Source organism: Anguilla rostrata, chromosome 12 (assembly GCF_018555375.3).
Source record: "Anguilla rostrata isolate EN2019 chromosome 12, ASM1855537v3, whole genome shotgun sequence".
In the NCBI taxonomy this organism is placed as follows: domain Eukaryota; kingdom Metazoa; phylum Chordata; class Actinopteri; order Anguilliformes; family Anguillidae; genus Anguilla; species Anguilla rostrata.
Genome location: NC_057944.1, coordinates 1,667,588 through 1,688,222, shown reverse-complemented (window position 1 = coordinate 1,688,222; position 20,635 = coordinate 1,667,588). Strand labels below are relative to the sequence as shown.

The 20,635-nt window shown below is 46.6% G+C and overlaps 1 protein-coding gene across 1 annotated transcript in view; it reads right to left on the bottom strand.

The window, feature by feature from the left end:
* LOC135235501 (echinoderm microtubule-associated protein-like 1) overlaps positions 1 to 20,305 on the bottom strand; it is a 32,945-nt gene extending 12,640 nt beyond the window's left edge. The window contains exons 1-4 of the mRNA XM_064301037.1: positions 20,278 to 20,305; positions 7,959 to 8,192; positions 6,232 to 6,358; positions 360 to 467 (exon numbers count right to left, since the gene is read on the bottom strand). Coding sequence (XP_064157107.1) covers positions 360 to 467; positions 6,232 to 6,358; positions 7,959 to 8,192; positions 20,278 to 20,290 — 482 coding nt within the window. The 5' untranslated portion in view covers positions 20,291 to 20,305. The remainder of the gene's footprint in view (positions 1 to 359; positions 468 to 6,231; positions 6,359 to 7,958; positions 8,193 to 20,277) is intronic.
* Positions 20,306 to 20,635: the final 330 nt, after the last annotated feature.

The window sequence follows — 20,635 nt, the reverse complement described above, 5'->3', positions numbered from 1 at the left end:
ACAAAATGACTCCGGGCTGAAGACTTCTTTTGTGCAAGAGTTTGGGTGAATTGGCTGTGGCTCTCAGTGACAAGGGCTGTCAATTAAGGACAGAGTCCGTGTTCGAGAGGGAACAGGAAGAAGGTCATCTGTCTGTTCGGGTTGTGAAGTGGGACTATTTTTCTGACAGATTTGCGCCCCCCCCCCGCCCCACTGTGTCTCCACTCTGCAGAGCAGACAGAAGGGGAATCTGACAGACTGCTGCTGTAGAGCACTACAGGGTCTTAGAGCAGAACTTCTGCACGGTTCTGTCACAGAATAAAAGGAGGGAGAGAAAAACGCATGTTTGGGGTGGGGGTGGGGGTGGGGGCGGAGGGCACCTGTCTCTCTTGCTGCAGGAGGAGCTGCTGGAGGAGGTGGTTCGGCTGCGGGAGTCTGACGACATGTCTCTCCTTGCCGTGGATAAGCGCTCTGTCGACACGCTTTTCCTGAGGGAAGAAGGGAGGGAGGGAGAAAGAGAGGGGGGAGAGCAAAGAACAGAGAGAGGGAGAAAATGAAAGAGGAAAGGAGAGAAAAAAAGCCAGGGAGAAAAAGAGGGGGAGAGAGATATGAGAGAGTAAATAAGATGAGCAATCATAAGAATGGATCCTTTTATTCCTGTTGCTGATTGTGCTGTTAACATCGATGACACACCCTGGAAATGCAAGAGCTAGCATTTGCATAATTTGAATATGAGAGAGAGAGTCGTTAAAAGAGAAAGGTCTATAGGACAGGAAGGAAGAAGGAAAAAGAGATGGAATACAGCGATTATTGTTTTAGAGTTTGGTTCGATTTTGCTTGAAAAATAACCACGATTTTTTCCGATATTTTTCAATGTTTTTTAAAGAAATATGAATGTACCATAAAATTGAACTGACCTGAAATTCTTTTTCAATTTCCCTTTTTAAAAACATTTAAACATTAACTTTTTAAAGAGAATTTACAAAATCCTTTAAATAAATGTAATTATCACTTTTGTCTTCAAAAATATATATGAATTTCAGGGATGTATATTTCATTTTTTTGTTGACTTCAGAATTTGCCTCCCTTATCATACACTATTGACTCTGAAAGTAATACTTTTCTCTGTGGCAGGCAGCCAGCCATCCCCATCGAGCATTTCCAGCCTAGTTTTCAGTGCTCCCCATGAGACGCGTTAGCGAGTTAACTAGTAACGTTGACAAAATCAGTGGACCAGTTTCAAGGCAGATCTGACAGTCTGATGAGTAAAAACTATCAGTTTGTAACAAGCGTTGTTATGGAATATATATGTGTTATTGGGTATAGGTATACGTCACACACTTTTGGTCAAGCTTCAATATCGTTTCTGAGTACTGGGTTCTGTGTGTTTCTGAACTGTCACGTAACTTGCATGACTGTAGGCGCAATGGATTATGGTCATTGTAGTTAGTGTGATTCTTATTTCTGTGCAAACTGTGTTGAGTAGCTGCCTTTTAAAAACTATAACTTAAAAAAAAAACTAGCACAGTGAGCTTATTGAAAAACATAATTCACTGGAATGAGAAAATTAAAACAATCAAACTGGCATTCGTTGATTAATTATTTAACCACGGAAATGCTGGCTATTTGCTCGGCACCAAACACAACCAAAAGGTAGAATGAGAAAGAGTGTGAATGTGACAGTTGATGATTACCTTACCCTTCAGAAAGGCCGTACAGAAGACAGAAGAAGCTCTGAGAAGCCACATGACTACGCTACAGAGGAAAAAGGCTTTGTGCATTGGCACAGGCATGGAGACAAGTTTACCATTTCCCTCCCGAACTCCGCAGAGAGGAAAGAGCTAACTGCTTTGAATGAAGAGATAGCTCATGCACGGACAACGACAGATAAAGGAAAAGCCTTTGTTTGAGGGATTCATGTCCGTGTGCGTTTCTCACCAGATTACAGTAATCAGAAACGGCAGATATGCACAGCCAAGCACTCATGCACTCTCTGTCCCTCTGCTTCAGCATTACAGAGGCCGCGTCTCTTTACCGCGTTCAGTAGCCAGACCTGCGGACCAGGGGCATCAGGCTCATGCAGCGCTACAGTATGGATGTCTGCACTCACGAAGACTGTGAAACGTGTGGTGCAGAATTACTTTCTTAAAACATTTCTGAAGTATATCAGTTTTGTTATATAGGTGAAAATGTGGCAAGGCATATTACAGGCACAGTGAGAAAAGTGCTAAAATGTGCAAAACCAGGCAAAACACAAAATGGAAAAAGTAGTTAAAGAAGTGCAATTAAAAAAATTAATTAATCTTTTCTTCAGTCAAAACAAATTTGGCTTGCCAGGGGCATAGGGGGTGGGGGGGAAAATATGATACAACAAAACGCTACAGCAAATATGCCGATACAGCAAATATGATTCCTTTTAATTGAGCCCAGTTCTTTAAAAAAAATCATTCTATTCTTATCATGCAGTAGGTACCTATTAACCAGTAGGCTCAGTAGGTTGCAATCAGATGACTGAATGGGTACAGTGTCTGTCTTCAAAAATCACCCCATTCAAATCGTGAATGAGATTTTGTGAGGACGTTTGCAGTCGTATGGAAGGCAACGTGAATACTATGGCATTACTATTAACATATTAAATTAAGTTGCTTGCATTGTTCAAATTGTATTATATAGTTACTATAAAGTTATGTATATGTATATGTATTTTTCAATATGTCATACATTGACATTGACGTGTATGGGTGTCTTATCTTTGTCAAAGAACAGGAACCTTTTCGGTTCCATCATGTATCTAGCTCTAGACAGAATTTTTTGAAGCTGGAATGCGTTGTAAGGTCTTCTGAGAGTTTGCCAGGTTAAAAGTCGGACTGATTTGGCTTTTGTCTTCATTTCATTTATTTTCCAGCATTCCTTCTTCCAAAAATGCGGCAACAAAATCAGTCCATAAATCACTACTAGTATTACTATGTTTGACACACGTACACATTACACTTTCTGTCTTTCTCTATTTCATATTCTCAGATAACGTAAATAAATATGTTGTGATAGATTTGATAGATTCCATGTGTCAGTAGAGGGTTTGGATGGGTAGAGAGGTGGAGGGGTAGGGGGGAGGTGGTGTTGAGGTGCAGAGTAGCTCTTCTTCAACCTTGTTCAGTTGACATGCCTTGTCTGCACCCCACACTCTGTGTAAGATACATTTATTATGTATGCATTTAGTTATCTAAAGACAGTTTAGTTTGGTTTGGTTTATTTGACAAAATTAAAAACACATGTATCAAAAGACTAGCACGTGAAGAAATTGTCCTGGACTTATTTCCATTGTGGTCCTTGATGTTCCAAGGACCACGATGGAAATAATCGAAAAGACAGTCTAAAGACAGAACGTTTCTCATGTATTTAATTCACGCATTTTGATGTTAGAGGGTTAAATACAGTTTAACTAAGTCGATTAAACATTATACTTTCATTCTTGTGCCCTCTTGAGGGTGTCTACTGTTATCCTGTTACTGACTAGTCGATCTCATACACACAGAACAATAAAGAAACACAATGCCAGCTCTTTCAGGTGAGAATGGATGAGGCTAGCATGTGTCTGCATCTGTAATATCCACAGCTGGCTCTGGTGGAACCAATGAACTTTTCCACTATAATATTTATTGTGGGGGCGGGCAGGGGTAGGGGCTGGGGAGCAAATATGCCCCCCTCCCCCCAATGTTAAACTTCTCCTCCCCTGCAGCTGGCGTCTCCCTTCCCCTGCTCCCTCTAATTGGACCGCGCTTTTACATATTTACTGTTTCTCTCCTCGGAGTGATCAATTCCACAGAGAACGCACAGCTCTGGTTGTTTGTGAGAGCAGGGTTGTCTTTAGCCAAAGTCGCAGTTTTGGTGAGCAACTGAAAGGATGTCGGAGACATTATCTCTACAAAGCTATGAACCTGTCATTTCCATATACTTATTGATCCCCAGGCTGAAGTCATTCATCAAAGTAAATCATCTTCATTAAACGATTGTAATTCATTTATTTTGCATGATTATACGTGTGAAATTAGTTTTGATAACGCTGGATCAAGCAATTCATATCAAACCCTCGGTCATTCAGTTGCTGCATAGGGTGCTGGAGGAGAGAGCTTCCCATTCACACCTGGGTATCAGCACCTGGTACCTATAGTCTACAAGGGGGGGGTTTTGTGAAGAAAAAAATGGAACAAACTGCCTGTATGTATTTAATGATTTTTTAACGCATTCTAAAAACTCAGTTATTTTAAACCCAAATATTTAGGAAAAGTTGTGAAAGGAGGTGGGTATTACATTTACGGTGTTTATATAATTTTTAAGTCCAAACGCTGCAGCTGAGCACTCTGCACTGTTGGCAAAGCCAGGACAGGTGTTCCCTACAGAGTCACAGCCAATAGGGAGACACGCTGTATTCCACAGCGAGGTCTCAGCCAATAGGGAGACAGGCTGTATTCCACAGTGAGGTCTCAGCCAATAGGGAGACAGGCTGTATCCCACAGCGAGGTCTCAGCCTATAGGGAGACACGCTGTATTCCACAGCGAGGTCTCAGCCTATAGGGAGACGGGCTGTATTCCACAGAGGTCTCAGCCTATAGGAGACGCTGTATTCCACACGAGGTCTCAGCCAATAGGAGACACGCTGTATTCCACAGCGAGGTCTCGGCCTATAGGAGACGGGCTGTATCACAGCGAGGTCTCGGCCTATAGGGAGACGGGCTGTATTCCACAGGAGGTCTCGGCCTATAGGGAGACGGCTGTATTCCACAGCGAGGTCTCAGCCTATAGGAGACACGCTGTATTCACAGCAAGGTCTCAGCCTATAGGGAGACGCTGTATTCCACAGCGAGTCTCAGCCTATAGGAGAACACGCTGTATTCCACAGCGAGGTCTCAGCCTATAGGGAGACAGGCTGTATTCCACAGCGAGGTCTCGGCCTATAGGGAGACACGCTGTATTCCACAGCGAGGTCTCGGCCTATAGGGAGACGGGCTGTATTCCACAGCGAGGTCTCGGCCTATAGGGAGACGGGCTGTATTCCACAGCGAGGTCTCGGCCTATAGGGAGACGGGCTGTATTCCACAGCGAGGTCTCAGCCTATAGGGAGACACGCTGTATTCCACAGCGAGGTCTCAGCCTATAGGGAGACACGCTGTATTCCACAGCGAGGTCTCAGCCTATAGGGAGACGGGCTGTATTCCACAGCGAGGTCTCAGCCTATAGGGAGACGGGCTGTATTCCACAGGGAGGTCTCAGCCTATAGGGAGACGGGCTGTATTCCACAGCGAGGTCTCAGCCTATAGGGAGACACGCTGTATTCCACAGCGAGGTCTCGGCCTATAGGGAGACGGGCTGTATTCCACAGGGAGGTCTCAGCATATAGGGAGACGGGCTGTATTCCACAGCGAGGTCTCGGCCTATAGGGAGACGGGCTGTATTCCACAGGGAGGTCTCAGCCTATAGGGAGACGCGCTGTATACACAGCGAGGTCTCGGCCTATAGGGAGACGCGCTGTATTCCACAGAGAGGTCTCAGCCTATAGGGAGACACACTGTATTCCACAGAGAGGTCTCGGCCTATAGAGAGACAGGCTGTATTCCACAGCGAGGTCTCAGCCTATAGGGAGACGGGCTGTATACACAGCGAGGTCTCAGCCTATAGGGAGACGGGCTGTATTCCACAGCGAGGTCTCAGCCTATAGGGAGACGGGCTGTATTCCACAGCGAGGTCTCAGCCTATAGGGAGACGCGCTGTATTCCACAGGGAGGTCTCAGCCTATAGGGAGACGGGCTGTATTCCACAGCGAGGTCTCCGCATGCCCAGCCCTTTAATCTGATCACCATGATCACGCAGTGGAACTGATTACAGCAGAGAGGTGAGCATGCGGCACAGGCGTTTCTGCAGATGCCATTAAACCGTGTCGGTCCGACACTGTGTCCCGCTTTAAAGAGCTTACAGCAGCAGCCGTGATGTCATTCATGGGTGGGGGAGGGTGGGAGGGGGAGGAGAGATGGGATGGCAAGAAGCACGGCGGTTACGACAAACACACATTGATAAATGCAGAAGTGTGCCATTTTTGCAGTTCGGGTTTCTGTATCTGCAGCTCAGACCATGCAAAATTATGTATTGCTGACATCTACAGGCAAAACTTGGTAGTGCAGCACTTGCTTAATGACACATTGGCCCATACATGATCAGTTGTTTTTTCTTATAAACCAGAATTACTTGCATACTAACCTTTTGATTGACAGCAGCACCTCCTTTTTAGGCGATGAGGGGGAGGAAGGGAAGCCGCCCAGCTGTTTCTGGGGCAGGTAGCCATTGCTGAGATGCTTGGATGGTAAGGCTTGTAAGAGCTGACGGACTGGTATTGTGTGAGAGAGAAAACACAAATCAGCCAAGACTTACACAATGTAAAAACGTAAATACCCTTCCAAAGTTAGTGCTGACACAAAGACAAGACTCTAGTCCTGCAAAGAATACAGAGCTGGAGTTTGTTGATTTGTAAAAAGATTTGACCTTGACCGGCCACTGACTACCTTTTCTACTGTAGATCATTATTTTATAATCCTCCATATCTTTCTGATGTTTAGGCTGTTTAACACTTCCATCTGCCTGCCAGTTCTCTAAGGTAAGTGCACTATCATGGTGTGTGTGCAGCTTCCCAACACAACATAAACATGTGTAGCTATTATATGTATAAAAATGTACAGGATGGGTATGTGTACAGTACAGTGAAGTATTCCTAAACCTGAATCCCTGCTATCTCCATGAAAATGCCATGTTAATATGAATCAGATCTAGGCTATCTAATGAGTCACAGCAAGTCCTGCATCAGTCACGTTGCAGTGTAATACTCTGCTGTTGATGTAGGATGCTGTTCTGATGGGATGGGTCTACCGATCCAATGCGGTGCGCCACAGCGCATTTAGCACAAAGGCTAACGTTCAGCAGGGTATGCGCAGGGTTTTTCCAGCATGGAGATTTCTGAGGCCACCGCCTTGATCGAATCTTGCACCGCCTCCACAAAATTCTTCCCGGTTTTGACATGGAAATACGTCATAAATACGAGTGCTCAGTGCATTTCTATCATTTCTGCGATGGCGGTATTACTCTGCGGTGCCGCTGTATCGCACCAGGAAAGGCATTACTGAACGGCGCAAAGCTACAGCGCTGCATCCACGTGATCAGACACCGCTCTGAGTTCTCTGAGTTCAGACAGGTAGCCCAAGTCTTAATCTCTTTCGCACCAAAAGCACGTCCAATATCTTCAAGTTTCCTGAATTACATCCTGTCAGTTTAATGTTTATGCAGATATGGCCCGTAGAATAACCCACACTTTTTTTAGAAAGGGAGTTTGTGAGGAGGAGACGGTAAAAAGTACAGAAGTAGTCACCATCTGATCACTACTGGCCGTTAAAAAGCATAATTCAGATTACTAACAAGATGTAAATTTGATCATGTGTTCACAATTAAAGTACCACCTCATTTTGAGCCAGGAAAAACCCTGATACAGGCTGTTGATCAAAAAATAAAAAATACAAAATGGGTTAAAATACATAATGGGTCTGCTGGATGACTCATCAGCTTTAGGCACTGTTCTAATGCATGGATCGGCTCCACGGTCAGGTATCAAATGCAAGCCCTGCCAGTGCCAGCTGTGGCTGGTTTTGGTCTATATGTAATTCCTATTTAAGAGTAATGTGCGTCATTCTCAATCCACGACATTATTCAATTACATGGACAAATTAAGAGTTCTTTTTCAATGAATCCATCTCCTCCCCACCATCCAATGGGAACTGTGACCAGAAGAACACCATGTTCTATTCCAGCTGGGGTGAGTTCAGATAGAAAAACACTGCGGTTACACACAGTCTGATGGGAGTTGAAGTCCAGAGCCCGCACACGGCTACAGTACTGGACTACAGCTCCCATCAGCGCTTCTGAAATCCTGCTGAACGCACCTCCTGCATTCCGGAGAGCGCCGGGACATCCCGGCAGCAGGCCCTCAGCCCTGATGGGTGCGCCCCTCTTCCCGGGCTGCTGGCCCTGCTCCTCGCAGCACCCCAGCCTGCGCAGGGCGTCGGCCAGCGCCGCCTTCAGCAGCTGGATCTCGTCCTCCTGCAGCTGGACGCGCTGCTCCAGGTGAGCCAGACGGTCGTCCACCTCCATGGCACTGCCTGCCGACAGGTTGTCATCTGGGGCAGAGAGAGAGGGAGGAGCCCGTCAGCCAGAGACCTTTCACTGGAGAGACAACACGCCCCACTCTCCACCTTACCGTCGGCCCCTGGAGTCAATCAACACCGGCCCTTAACTCTGACTCCCTGCTCTCTTCCTTTTCCCAACACATGCAGTTTGCTTAGATGATTTCGCTGATCTCTGAAGTAACCAAACTATTGTGAAGGAAAAAAAAAAGCTACATTTTCATAAAATGTTTATATTTTATGATATCTGTTTCGCCTCACAGTAAGAAGGTCGTGGGTTTGAATCTCGGCTTGGGGTCTTTCTGTGTTGTTTGCATGTTCTCCCCGTGTCCGCGTGGGTTTCCTCCGGGTACTCTGGTTTCCTCCCACAGTCCAAAGACATGCAGGTAGGCTAAGTGGAGACTCTAAATTGCCCATAGGTATGAGTGTGTGAGTGAATGGTGAGTGAATGGTGAGTGTGCCCTGCGATAGGTTGGCGGCCTGTCCAGGGTGTACTCCTGCCTCTCGCCCAATGCACGCTGGGATAGGCTCCAGCACCCCCCGCGACCCTGCTCAGGATAAGCTGGTATAAATAATGGATGGATGGATTTCATTATATTTATACAAACATGTTACAATGTTTCTCCACAAATATACTTTAGTGAGTTCAGAGGCCACAAAAATGAACTCTACAAACAGTATGAAGAGAAGATGTAAAACCTTCCTTTAACCACGAGGCCAAGCTCAGGACCAGTCCTGCCAGAGTACAGGCCCAAGAGTATTCCACAGAAGACAAAGCATTCAGATCTTCAGCAGTGAGGTTCTCATTCTAATTGGTATGGAGGTCTGTAGAACATATCTGTGATGACCAATCGCAGCCTTAATTAAAACATACTGCAGACATATCAACCAATGACAAAACAGACTACAGAGCCAGAGCAGACACCTGACATATGGGACATTCTGTAATTTCTGGGTCTATAATGGAAATTAAGTCTTTGATGTTTTTCCAAATGTAGCCTACACTATTGCCGCGTTTCCACCAAAAGTACCCGGAACTTTTAGTCCCAGGAACTACTGTTAAAGGAACTAAAAGGTTCCTTCAGCCCATTGTTGTCTGCATTTCCACCGCGGTCTAAAGTCCCGCGAAGACGTATGAAAAAGCGACGTTGTCGTCGGTCCATCTGTCCTATGATTTCTTCTGTAACCCCATACTACCATCGAAGTAGCCTACATTATTTTCTAACAACTGGGACAGCCCGAAGGGGTTTATTCCACTTATATACAACGGGTTACCAACAATGACTATATATGGTTACTTTTGTATTTATTGATTTTTATCGATTTAATCACCTGGAATTTAAATATTCTTCTGCAGCCGTTTGGGCATATTTTACCGTTGTCAAGCAAAACTGTCATTGGCAGTTGAACTTTGACCGTTGTTATGCAACAAATAGGATATAACAGGCCAATAGTCAGATTGTAACTGTTTTATATATCCTCTCAAACACATTCATTATGTTTTTATGCGAACATTCACTTTCATGTCTTGACATCCGACGCGACAGAATGCATTCACATTTCCAATATAACTGGCAACAACAGCAGAAAACATGCACACGTTGTAAACAATTTGCTGTTTGATTACTTTCTCATCGTCAATTCCATATAGGCTAATCGCAAAATGACAAGAACAGAACGAAAACTCGGACTTGCGTGAAAATTTAAATTAGCAGTGGTACAGCCACCGTTGCTTTCCTTCGAAGTTACTGCTAGCCGAGCAGCGAAGTGTGCCCTCCAGATGCGAACCATGCACCATAAATTAGTCCATAGTCTTCCTGGTCTTTTTGTGGAATTGAAGAATGGCAGAGTAAAATTACAGCAGTCTGAAAAAGCTAAAGGGGCGATTACTAGAATTAACCTGTTATTTTACCCTGACAAAAAGTGCGGAAGGTGATTTCCAGTTTGCTTGTACTGTATCACCAATGTGAATTACGCAGAACTACCGCATACCTCACATAACTGTATCAAACGTTTTGAGTCAATTACAACAGGCTAACAAAGAAAATCCGGAAGAAAATATTGAGCAACCGAATTAATCCGTTTGAATGTTTTGGTACGTAATATGCTGTCCCAGCACGAATGCTTAGCATTTTATAAAATTAATACTAAAGCAAGAAAAGAACAGAAGAGCACACGTTATAATTCCAAGATGTTGACAGGCTATAACCAAAAGTAGGCTACACCGCCGCATAACATACAAGTTTGATTTGAAGTTATTATGAAAATAAATCGGTTTGCGGCTGCAGATTTTTAAACATGGCAGTTGAAATAAAACACTGCAAGTAGTCGACCAATCAGAAATGTTCAGCGCTTGCGCCCCACCCCAAAGGTTCCGGTACTTTTGGAAAGTACTACCCCTCGAGCAGGAACTTTTTTGGGGGTAAAATAAAGCCCCCAGAACTAAATTTAGACCCTAGTGTCACGATATGGGTAGGGGGGACCCAAACGCAGATAGAAAAAAAACACAGACTCAAAAAGGGAAAATTAACAAAGATTTTACTAACAAAAAAGGCAAACAAACAGGGAACAGAAAGGGCCACGATGGGCAAAAACACAAACTCAAAAAATATCTAAATAAAACAGAAAACAAGAGGAACTCACAAACACAGGCAGGGCAGAACACGGGCAGGCAGAGCACAAGGGCAGGTCAAACAAAACACAGGCAGGTACATATGGTGTCGGAAACAAACACAAGTCAGGAACAAACACAAGGAAACCAGAACATAGACAGGAACGCATGGAGCAGGAACTTGAGGAGGGGAGCACAGAACAACCAGACATAACCACAAGAATCCAGCACCTGAGTCAAGGGAGAGGCAAACTTAAATAGAACACACGCTGATGAGACACAGGAGGGCACCATGAACAATCAGGCCACAGAGAGGGAAGGGAAAACGAGACAGCCAGAAAACAATGATTGGACAATTGGAAACAATCATACAATTAACACAGGGGGAGCAGGACACAAAACAGAAGTGCCGCCATCTGGCGGCCCAACAGGGAAAACGCAGACAGGAACGCAGGACCATGACAACTAGTTCCTGCGGTCGAAACACACTGAGTTCAAAAGGTTCCTAGTTCCGGGGTAAAGTTCCTGCGGTGGAAACGCGGCTTAAGTGACCAAAACTACCTGGACACCCCTTGGTCTGAGGCTGTTTTTCATGGTTTGGGCTAGGCCCCTTAGTTCCACTGAAGGCAAGTCTTAATGTAATGACATTCCAGATGATTCTGTGCTTCCAACTTTGTGGCAGCATTTTGGGAAGGCCCTTTCCTGTTTCAGCATGACGATGCCCCCGGGCACACAGCGAGGCCCAAATAGAAATGGTTTTGTCAAGAGCGGTGTGGAAGAACTTGACTGGCCTGCACAGAGCCCTGACCTCAACCCTATCCAACACCTTTGGGATCAGTTGGCTTTCCAACTGGGAGCCAGGCGTAATCGCTCAATCAGTGCCAGACCTCACTAATGTGATTCTGGCTGAATGGAAGCAAATCCCTGATTTGATTTTCTAGGGCAAAACAGCATTTTATGTGCTAGGTTTCCAACAGAAAAAACGATAAGTGTAAAATGATAAATAAACTAGGGGTATTAGTCAAACAGTTAAATGGTGCATTTTGAATTTTAAACAGCAGCTGATACCCAAAAGCCTGTCCAATATTACATTTAGTAATTACGACCAAATTTATGGGACCTGCGGAAAAGGCAACCAACGGCTAAATTTAAGCAACCACAGCAAATAACTGACTCAGGCTCAAATACAAAATGTTATCAGTCAGATTCTAACATCACACATCCCCTTTTAAGGATAGGTTTGGATTTGGAAAATGGAAGAATTAAATACTGGAATCAAAGTATTTGCTTTACTGTTTATTTTAAAGGCACAGCACAGCTCACTTTAACATTGCTACTTTCCCTCATAATGAGTTCATCCCATACTGAATAACCTCTATTAGTCTAATTTATTATGGCCCAAGGCATCCATTCGTCCTATGATCTGCTTGGTAGAAGCTTAAAGCTTGCCGATATGAAAATATAGACTATACAAAAATATATGCCAGTGTGGCATATCTGGCATCAGAGTGATCAACATGATTTGTATTAGCCAGTATAAAGATAACTTCATATCAATGGCATGACAACTCATTCATAAAAATACATCAGGCAAAATGACCAGAAAACTGACATTCTGTTGTCAACACAACACTGCATTGATGCTATAAAAGTAGAAATACAAGTAGCGAGCATCATTTTGGTAATGTGTAGACAAAGGATTCTGCAAAGACACAAAACCCTTTTCTTCAAGTGTGAACACATTCCAGTAAAGAGGAAAAAATCTGCTGAGACCCAGACACGCTCGGGATGGAGGACAGCACACATTGTTTGTAATCAGTCAGCCAATCGCTGCAGTGCCCTGGAGTGCACTCACAGCAGCACTATTCCCTAGGACAATTCAGACCGCACCTGCCTCCCATTGGCAAGCAAAATGGAAATCACGTTCATTAATGAAATTTAAATTCTCGCACGTCGCATATTATGTGCATCGTTCAAATGAATAAATCCCCCAAGCGTGAGAGGCTTAAATATGTACCCCTATTGAATGACATGTGAAGGGTCTATAGCAATGGAGCAGGTGGTAACCTTGTGAAAAATGCATGAAGGTTAATGACAGGTGGAGATGACTCAGGGAAAAGCACAGAGGAGAGGAGTGGAGCGGGGTTAAAGGAGGGTTTGCAGGGAAGACGAAGGGGTCCAGAAAGCCCTCGCGGCGGAACCTGAAACTTTGGCGCCCGGTTCGTCTGAAATATTCCCCGGCGAGCCGCGACAGCGGCGTCCCTACCTGCCATGCCGCTCGCGGGTCAGAGAGCTCACGGGGGCTTGCTGACGGCCGGTCTACATCCCTTTCAGGGGCTTTCCCTGCCTGTTCTCCTGCAGCTCCGTGCCCCTGCGCAGCCCACCCCACGTCCCCGAGCAGAAACCCTCCCTACACACCTCCCAATGCACCACTCTGCTATGCTAGCTGGCACAGGCCCAGGGTGCACAGCCAACAGGGAAAAACACAGCTAACAGGGAGGGGGAGAGCTAACAGGGAGGGAGCACAGCTAACAGGGAGGGAGCAGAGCTAACAGGGAGAGAGCAGAGCTAATAGGGAGAGAGCAGAGCTAACAGGGAGGGGGAGAGCTAACAGGGAGGGAGCAGAGCTAACAAGGAGGGAGCAGAGCTAACAAGGAGGGAGCAGAGCTAACAGGGAGGGAGCAGAGCTAACAGGGAGGGAGCAGGGCTAACAGGGAGGGAGCAGAGCTAACAGAGAGGGAGCAGGGCTAACAGGGAGGGAGCACAGCTAACAGGGAGGGGGAGAGCTAACAGAGAGGGAGCAGAGCTAACAGAGAGGGAGCAGGGCTAACAGGGAGGGAGCACAGCTAATAGGGAGGGGGAGAGCTAACGGGAGGGAGCAGAGCTAACAGGAAAGGAGCACAGCTAACAGGGAGGGAGCAGGGCTAACAGGGAGCACAGCTAACAGGAGGAGCAGGGCTAACAGGGAGGAGAGAGCTAACAGGAGGGAGCACAGCTAATAGGGAGGGAGCAGAGCTAACATGGAGGGAGAGCTAAGGGGAGCAAGCTAACAGGAGGTGAGAGCTAACAGGAGGAGCACAGCTAACAGGAGGGAGCAGGCTAATAGGGAGGAGCACAGCTAACAGGGAGGAGAGCTACGGAGCAGCTAACAGGGAGGGTGAGAGCTAACAGGGAGGGAGCACAGCTAACAGGGAGGGAGCAGGGCTAATAGGGAGGGAGCACAGCTAACAGGGAGGGAGCAGAGCTAACAGGGAGGGAGCAGAGCTAACAGGGAGGGAGCACAGCTAACAGGAGGGAGCAGGGCTAATAGGGAGGGAGCAAGCTAACAGGGAGGGGAGAGCTAACAGGGGGAGCACAGCTAACAGGGAGGGAGCAGGGCTAACAGGGAGGAGCACAGCTAACAGAAAAGAGCAGGGCTAACAGGAGGGGAGAGCTAACAGGAGGGAGCACAGCTAACAGGGAGGAGCAGGCTAATGGGGGAGCAGCTAACAGGGAGCAGAGCTAACAGGGAGGGAGCAGGGCTAATAGGGAGGGAGCACAGCTAACAGGGAGGGGGAGAGCTAACAGGGAGCAGAGCTAACAGGGAGGGAGCAGAGCTAACATGGAGGGAGCACAGCTAACAGGGAGGGAGGACAGCTAACAGGGAGGGAGTAGAGCTAACGGGGAGCAGAGCTAACAGGGAGGGAGCAGGGCTAATAGGGAGGGAGCAGAGCTAACATGGAGGGAGCAGAGCTAACGGGGGGGAGCACAGCTAACAGGGAGGGAGCAGAGCTAACAGGGAGCAGAGCTAACAGGGAGGGAGCAGAGCTAACATGGAGGGAGCACAGCTAACAGGGAGGGAGGACAGCTAACAGGGAGGGAGTAGAGCTAACGGGGAGCAGAGCTAACAGGGAGGGAGCAGAGCTAACAGGGAGGGAGTAGAGCTAACGGGGAGCAGAGCTAACAGGGAGGGAGCAGAGCTAACAGAGAGGGAGTCAAGCTAACGGGAGCACGCTAACAGGGAGGAGAGATGGCTACAGGGAGGGAGCAGGTAAGGCGAAAGCCTCACAGGAGATGCAGAGCAACTGGAGGGGCAGAGCTAACAGGAGCACAGCTAACAGAGGTGGAGCTACAGGACACATGTTAACAGTTGTAGCAGAGCTAACAGGAGCACAGCTCAACAGGGAGGAGCCAGAGTAAAGGGGACACAGTACAGGAGGGCAGCACAGGTGAGCAACTAACAAGAGAGCAGAGTCAACAGATGGAGTAGACTAAAGAGGGCAAGACTAACATGGGACGGGCAAAAGCATGTGTAGAGCTAACAGATGAGAGCAGAGCTAAGGGAGGGTATTAGAGACTAAATTGAGTACAGAGTACAGGAGAGGAGCAGAGCATACAGAGAGGAGCAGAGCATGTAAGGAGGGAGTAGTAGCAAACGAGAAGACAGAGCAACTAGAGGGAGTAGAGCTAACGTAGGAGCAGCTAAAAGAGTAATAATGCTACATTGATGTCAGGCTAATAGGTAGGGATAGCTAACGGGCAGAGCTACAGAAAGGACACAGTAACAGGAGGCTAGGGCTATACGAGAGCACAGCTAACAAAAAAGCAGGCTTATAGGAGGAAGCTACAGGAGAGACAGCTACGGATGGGAGAGCTAACAGGGAGGGAGCACAGCTAACAGGAGGGAGCAGAGCTAACAGAGAGGGAGCAGGGCTAATAGGGAGGGAGCACAGCTAACAGGGAGGGGGAGAGCTAACGGGGGGGAGCATAGCTAACAGGGAGGGTGAGGCTAACAGGGAGGAGCAAAGCTAACAGGGAGGGAGCACAGCTAACAGGGAGGGAGCAGGGCTAACAGGGAGGGAGCACAGCTAACAGGGAGGGAGCAGGGCTAACAGGGAGGGAGCACAGCTAACAGAAAGAGAGCAGGGCTAACAGGGAGGGGGAGAGCTAACAGGGAGGGAGCACAGCTAACAGGGAGGGAGCACAGCTAACAGAGAGGGAGCAGGGCTAATAGGGAGGGAGCACAGCTAACAGGGAGGGGGAGAGCTAACAGAGAGGGAGTCAAGCTAACGGGGAGCACAGCTAACAGGGAGGGAGCAGAGCTAACAGAGAGGGAGTCAAGCTAACGGGGAGCACAGCTAACAGGGAGGGAGCAGAGCTAACATGGAGGGAGCAGAGCTAACAGGGAGGGAGCAGAGCTAACATGGAGGGAGCACAGCTAACAGGGAGCAGAGCTAACAGGGAGGGAGCAGAGCTAACGGGGGGGAGCATAGCTAACAGGGAGGGTGAGAGCTAACAGGGAGGGAGCAAAGCTAACAGGGGGGAGCACAGCTAACAGGGAGGGAGCAAGGCTAACAGGGAGGGAGCACAGCTAACAGGGAGGGAGCAGAGCTAACAGAGAGGGAGCAGGGCTAATAGGGAGGAGCACAGCTAACAGGGAGGGGAGAGCTAACGGGGGAGCATAGCTAACAGGGAGGTGAGAGCTAACAGAGAGGAGTCAAGCTAACGGGGAGCACAGCTAACAGGGAGGGAGCAGAGCTAACATGGAGGGAGCAGAGCTAACAGGGAGGGAGCAGAGCTAACATGGAGGGAGCACAGCTAACAGGGAGCAGAGCTAACAGGGAGGGAGCAGAGCTAACATGGAGGGAGCACAGCTAACAGGGAGGGAGCAGAGCTAACAGAGAGGGAGCAGGGCTAATAGGGAGGGAGCACAGCTAACAGGGAGGGGGAGAGCTAACGGGGGGGAGCATAGCTAACAGGGAGGGTGAGAGCTAACAGAGAGGGAGTCAAGCTAACGGGGAGCACAGCTAACAGGGAGGGAGCAGAGCTAACAGAGAGGGAGTCAAGCTAACGGGGAGCACAGCTAACAGGGAGGGAGCAGAGCTAACAGGGAGGGAGCAGAGCTAACAGGGAGGGAGCAGAGCTAACATGGAGGGAGCAGAGCTAACAGGGAGCAGAGCTAACAGGGAGGGAGCAGAGCTAACATGGAGGGAGCAGAGCTAACAGGGAGCAGAGCTAACAGGGAGGGAGCAGAGCTAACATGGAGGGAGCACAGCTAACAGGGAGGGAGGACAGCTGACAGGGAGGGAGCAGAGCTAACAGGGAGGGAGCAGAGCTAACATGGAGGGAGCAGAGCTAACAGGGAGCAGAGCTAACAGGAGGAGCAGAGCTAACATGGAGGGAGCAGAGCTAACAGGGAGCAGAGCTAACAGGGAGGGAGCAGAGCTAACATGGAGGGAGCACAGCTAACAGGGAGGGAGGACAGCTGACAGGGAGGGAGCAGAGCTAACAGGGAGGGAGTAGAGCTAACGGGGAGCAGAGCTAACAGGGAGGGAGCACAGCTAACGGGGAGCAGAGCTAAAAGGGAGGGAGCAGAGCTAACGGGGAGCAGAGCTAACAGGGAGCACAGCTAACAGGGAGGGAGCAGAGCTAACAGGGAGCAGAGCTAAAAGGGAGGGAGCAGAGCTAACGGGGAGCAGAGCTAAAAGGGAGGGAGCAGAGCTAACGGGGAGCAGAGCTAAAAGGGAGGGAGCAGGGCTAACAGGGAGCAGAGCTAAAAGGGAGGGAGCAGAGCTAACAAGGAGGGAGCAGAGCTAACAGGGAGGGAGTAGAGCTAACAGGGAGGGAGCAGAGCTAACAGGGAGGGAGCAGAGCTAACAGGGAGCAGGGCTAACAGGGAGGTGATACTGGCTGTAGGGAGTGGGCTGGGTATAGCTGATATAGCTCTCCCACAGCAATGCAGACAGCTAGGTGTGCTGTAGGGTTCACAGCATCAGATGGTTGTGGGCTCCAGTCTCATGTTAATATGTTTTTACACAGTTCAAACCAGACTGCATTACTTGCACCAGGGGATACCAGGTAAATTGATCCTAGATATAGATGGGAATGCAATTTAGCATCACTTTTAAAAAAAATGAAATGTATGCATGCATAAAAATGGCAAGTTTACTAAATGGGACCAAAAGCCATGTTGTTAGTACTTATACATCTGATGAGGCAAACGTTTGGGAAACTGGGTTTTTTTCTGCAGACTTTAAATTATTATCATTAAATACATAAATGGCACTAGATTTCCATTACATACTGAGAGAGAGCATGTAAGGCTTGATTATGTCATGTCAAACTTGGAAAAACATTGTTACACTTAATTTTAACTTAATTTTAACTGCAAAAACACTAATATATGTTCCCATTGTTGTCCAGGCTAAAATTATGGTTAGGGATATTAACCAAAGTACAAAATAAACTGGGTCATATCATGGCTTACTCATACAACAACTAAACAAACACCTTTATAAGAAGCTTCTGAAACATACTGTACTGGGGTCAATGTAAGGTATGGCAAATAATCTGAAACACATCTGAAATGTTCCTGTGAATTAAATTAAACCCTTACATTTGAATGAAACCCTTACAAAATTGCCGGCAATTATCACAGATAAAATGACATTTTTGGCAAAAAGTCACAAAACTGACTTGAGACCCGATTCTGTTTGGCTTACAGCTTTTTTGACCCCAGTAAATAGCCCAATCTTTGGTTTCAGAGATCCAAATATATCACAGCATTGATGCTGGAGAACTGCACAGGCCCGGAGAAAATCAAGTTCCCTACTTTTCCCTTCCAAAAGAAGGACAACCACCTGTCCAGATCAAATGCAGTGCAATCACTATTTTGAAGATTCAGCAATAGCTAAAAATAAATTTGATTCAAGCTTTTTTAGCTCACATATAAATTATCAACAATGCTGGGCAGTAATGGATTGCATGCAATCCGGATTACATAACAAGATCACAAAATTCAAGTATCTGCACTCAAACCAGGATACAGTAGGTAACTTTTTAGAAAAATATCAGGGAATAGTCATGCTTAATTTGTAGCAATCACAGAAAGAGCTGCTGTAAGATAAATTCAGCATCATATACTGTGTTTTTTCCCCTCAAATTCTGCATTCTAAAATGAGGTCTTGTCTTCAAAGCAAAATGGTTTACAAAGTGAACCAATCAATGGCTGGTTCTTTTGAACGAATCGTTCGCGAACGACACAACGCTATGTCGACAAAGAACGTTTCACCAATAGTGGACAAACGACCTCCTGTAACGCCTCACTATCAAATGCCAAAAAGAAGAAAATAAAATTGGACAGAGCTCCCTCGAAAAACAGGATAAACATCAGGGCACAATTCAGAAGGTGATGAGCTTCAGGAGCAGGTAGGGTTGAGCGCCTGTACCACCATGCAGGATTACTGATTTAGTTAGATAACTTCACTGTGTAAAACTCAGAACAGCTCTGGAAACGTGCAGTTATCCAGTTAACTCAGTAGTCCTGCTTTACAATCCATTGTCTCTGCTGGACAGGTATGTCTAAATTTCAACATTAATTTAGCCGCCATAGTAGCTAGGTAGCTAAGAATAATAAAGTTACTTAATTCGCCGGCTATTTATTGGAACTACTGTATCAGGCGCCGTAGATTATACGATTTTCGGGTTACGACGTCGGGTGACCCTCTCACGCACGAGGTTCAGACTGTGACATGAAGTCAGATGATAGCATAGACTACGGGTGCCCAATCCTGTTCCTGGAGATCTACCATCCTGTAGGTTTTCATTTCAATACGATCTCTGCCTGTTGAATGAGGTGTGCTTTGCTCGGGTTGCAGTGAAAACCTACAGTACCCCTGGCATATATACGAGACTATACGAGAATAGACTATACGAGCTCCCAACCAAATCAGATGACGTCACGGTCGGGAAAGCACGTCATACACGGAGCCACCACCTGATCGGTCACCTATTTTTTAATCTATTTGATAACTGCTAGGCCTAACTATTAAAGTAACTATTAAAACTATTGATACTGTAATAGGCTATTTACACTGTTTTTATAGCTACCTCACAAAATTGAAGATGCCGCCAAAACAACTACATTTCACCGGAAGTTTACTAGCTGGTTTATATTTTTCCGGAAGTTCTAAGTAACGTTCCGTGCATATAGCGAACTGAAACAGAATCGGCCCAATTGTGCCGCATTTTTTTTGACATGGCAAAAAACAATGGGGAGCCCGTAAAACAGTCGGATCCGTTTGTAATGGTATCTCATACCTTGCGAGTTGCGAGGTTACGACCTAACGTTTTTCTTACGATTTGGTCCCGATCTGAGAAGAACAATCGGGAGCCCGCAACTCATGTAAATAATGTACGCCCGCACTAAGTTAAAAAATACAATTAAAAAAACGCAAACCACAGTTCCGAGTTCATTTACATTTCCAAGCAATATAGATAGGTGTGTCCAACAAAACTGATGACCAACCCATTTTGTTCATACCAGCTACTAGTTAAATTACGTTGCCAATTTGTAGTGGCCAAAACCACACAATCCATCGGTCAACGGCTAACGTTATTTTAGCAGTCTAATTTACCAAGCAAGAAAGATCGCTGGCGTCAATCGGATTGGTTATACATCTGGAATTATCAAGTAAATCTAACGTTTACCGCACTGGTCCATTGCGAGTCTGCGGTTGTCAGCATGGGCATGGGTAGGAGATGTTGCTAGGACACCGCTGGACCGGTTGATGAGAAGCCGTTAACGAAGATGCTATCGTTAGCTCGAATTCCATTATCGGATATGAATATAATGGAATGCCATGATAAGACCTATGGTTCGTCTGAAACTTAGTACTGGTGAAAGGAATACGATATTAATACCATACATTCAATTATTTAGCCAACCCTAAATCGCCTCCCATTGGAGGTTACCATCTGGCTCTTTTCTATGGAGAAGCAGGAGTGGGTCAAGGCCGGAGACTATTAAACGGACTTTGCACCTCGTACCACCCATGGTCAGGTAGTT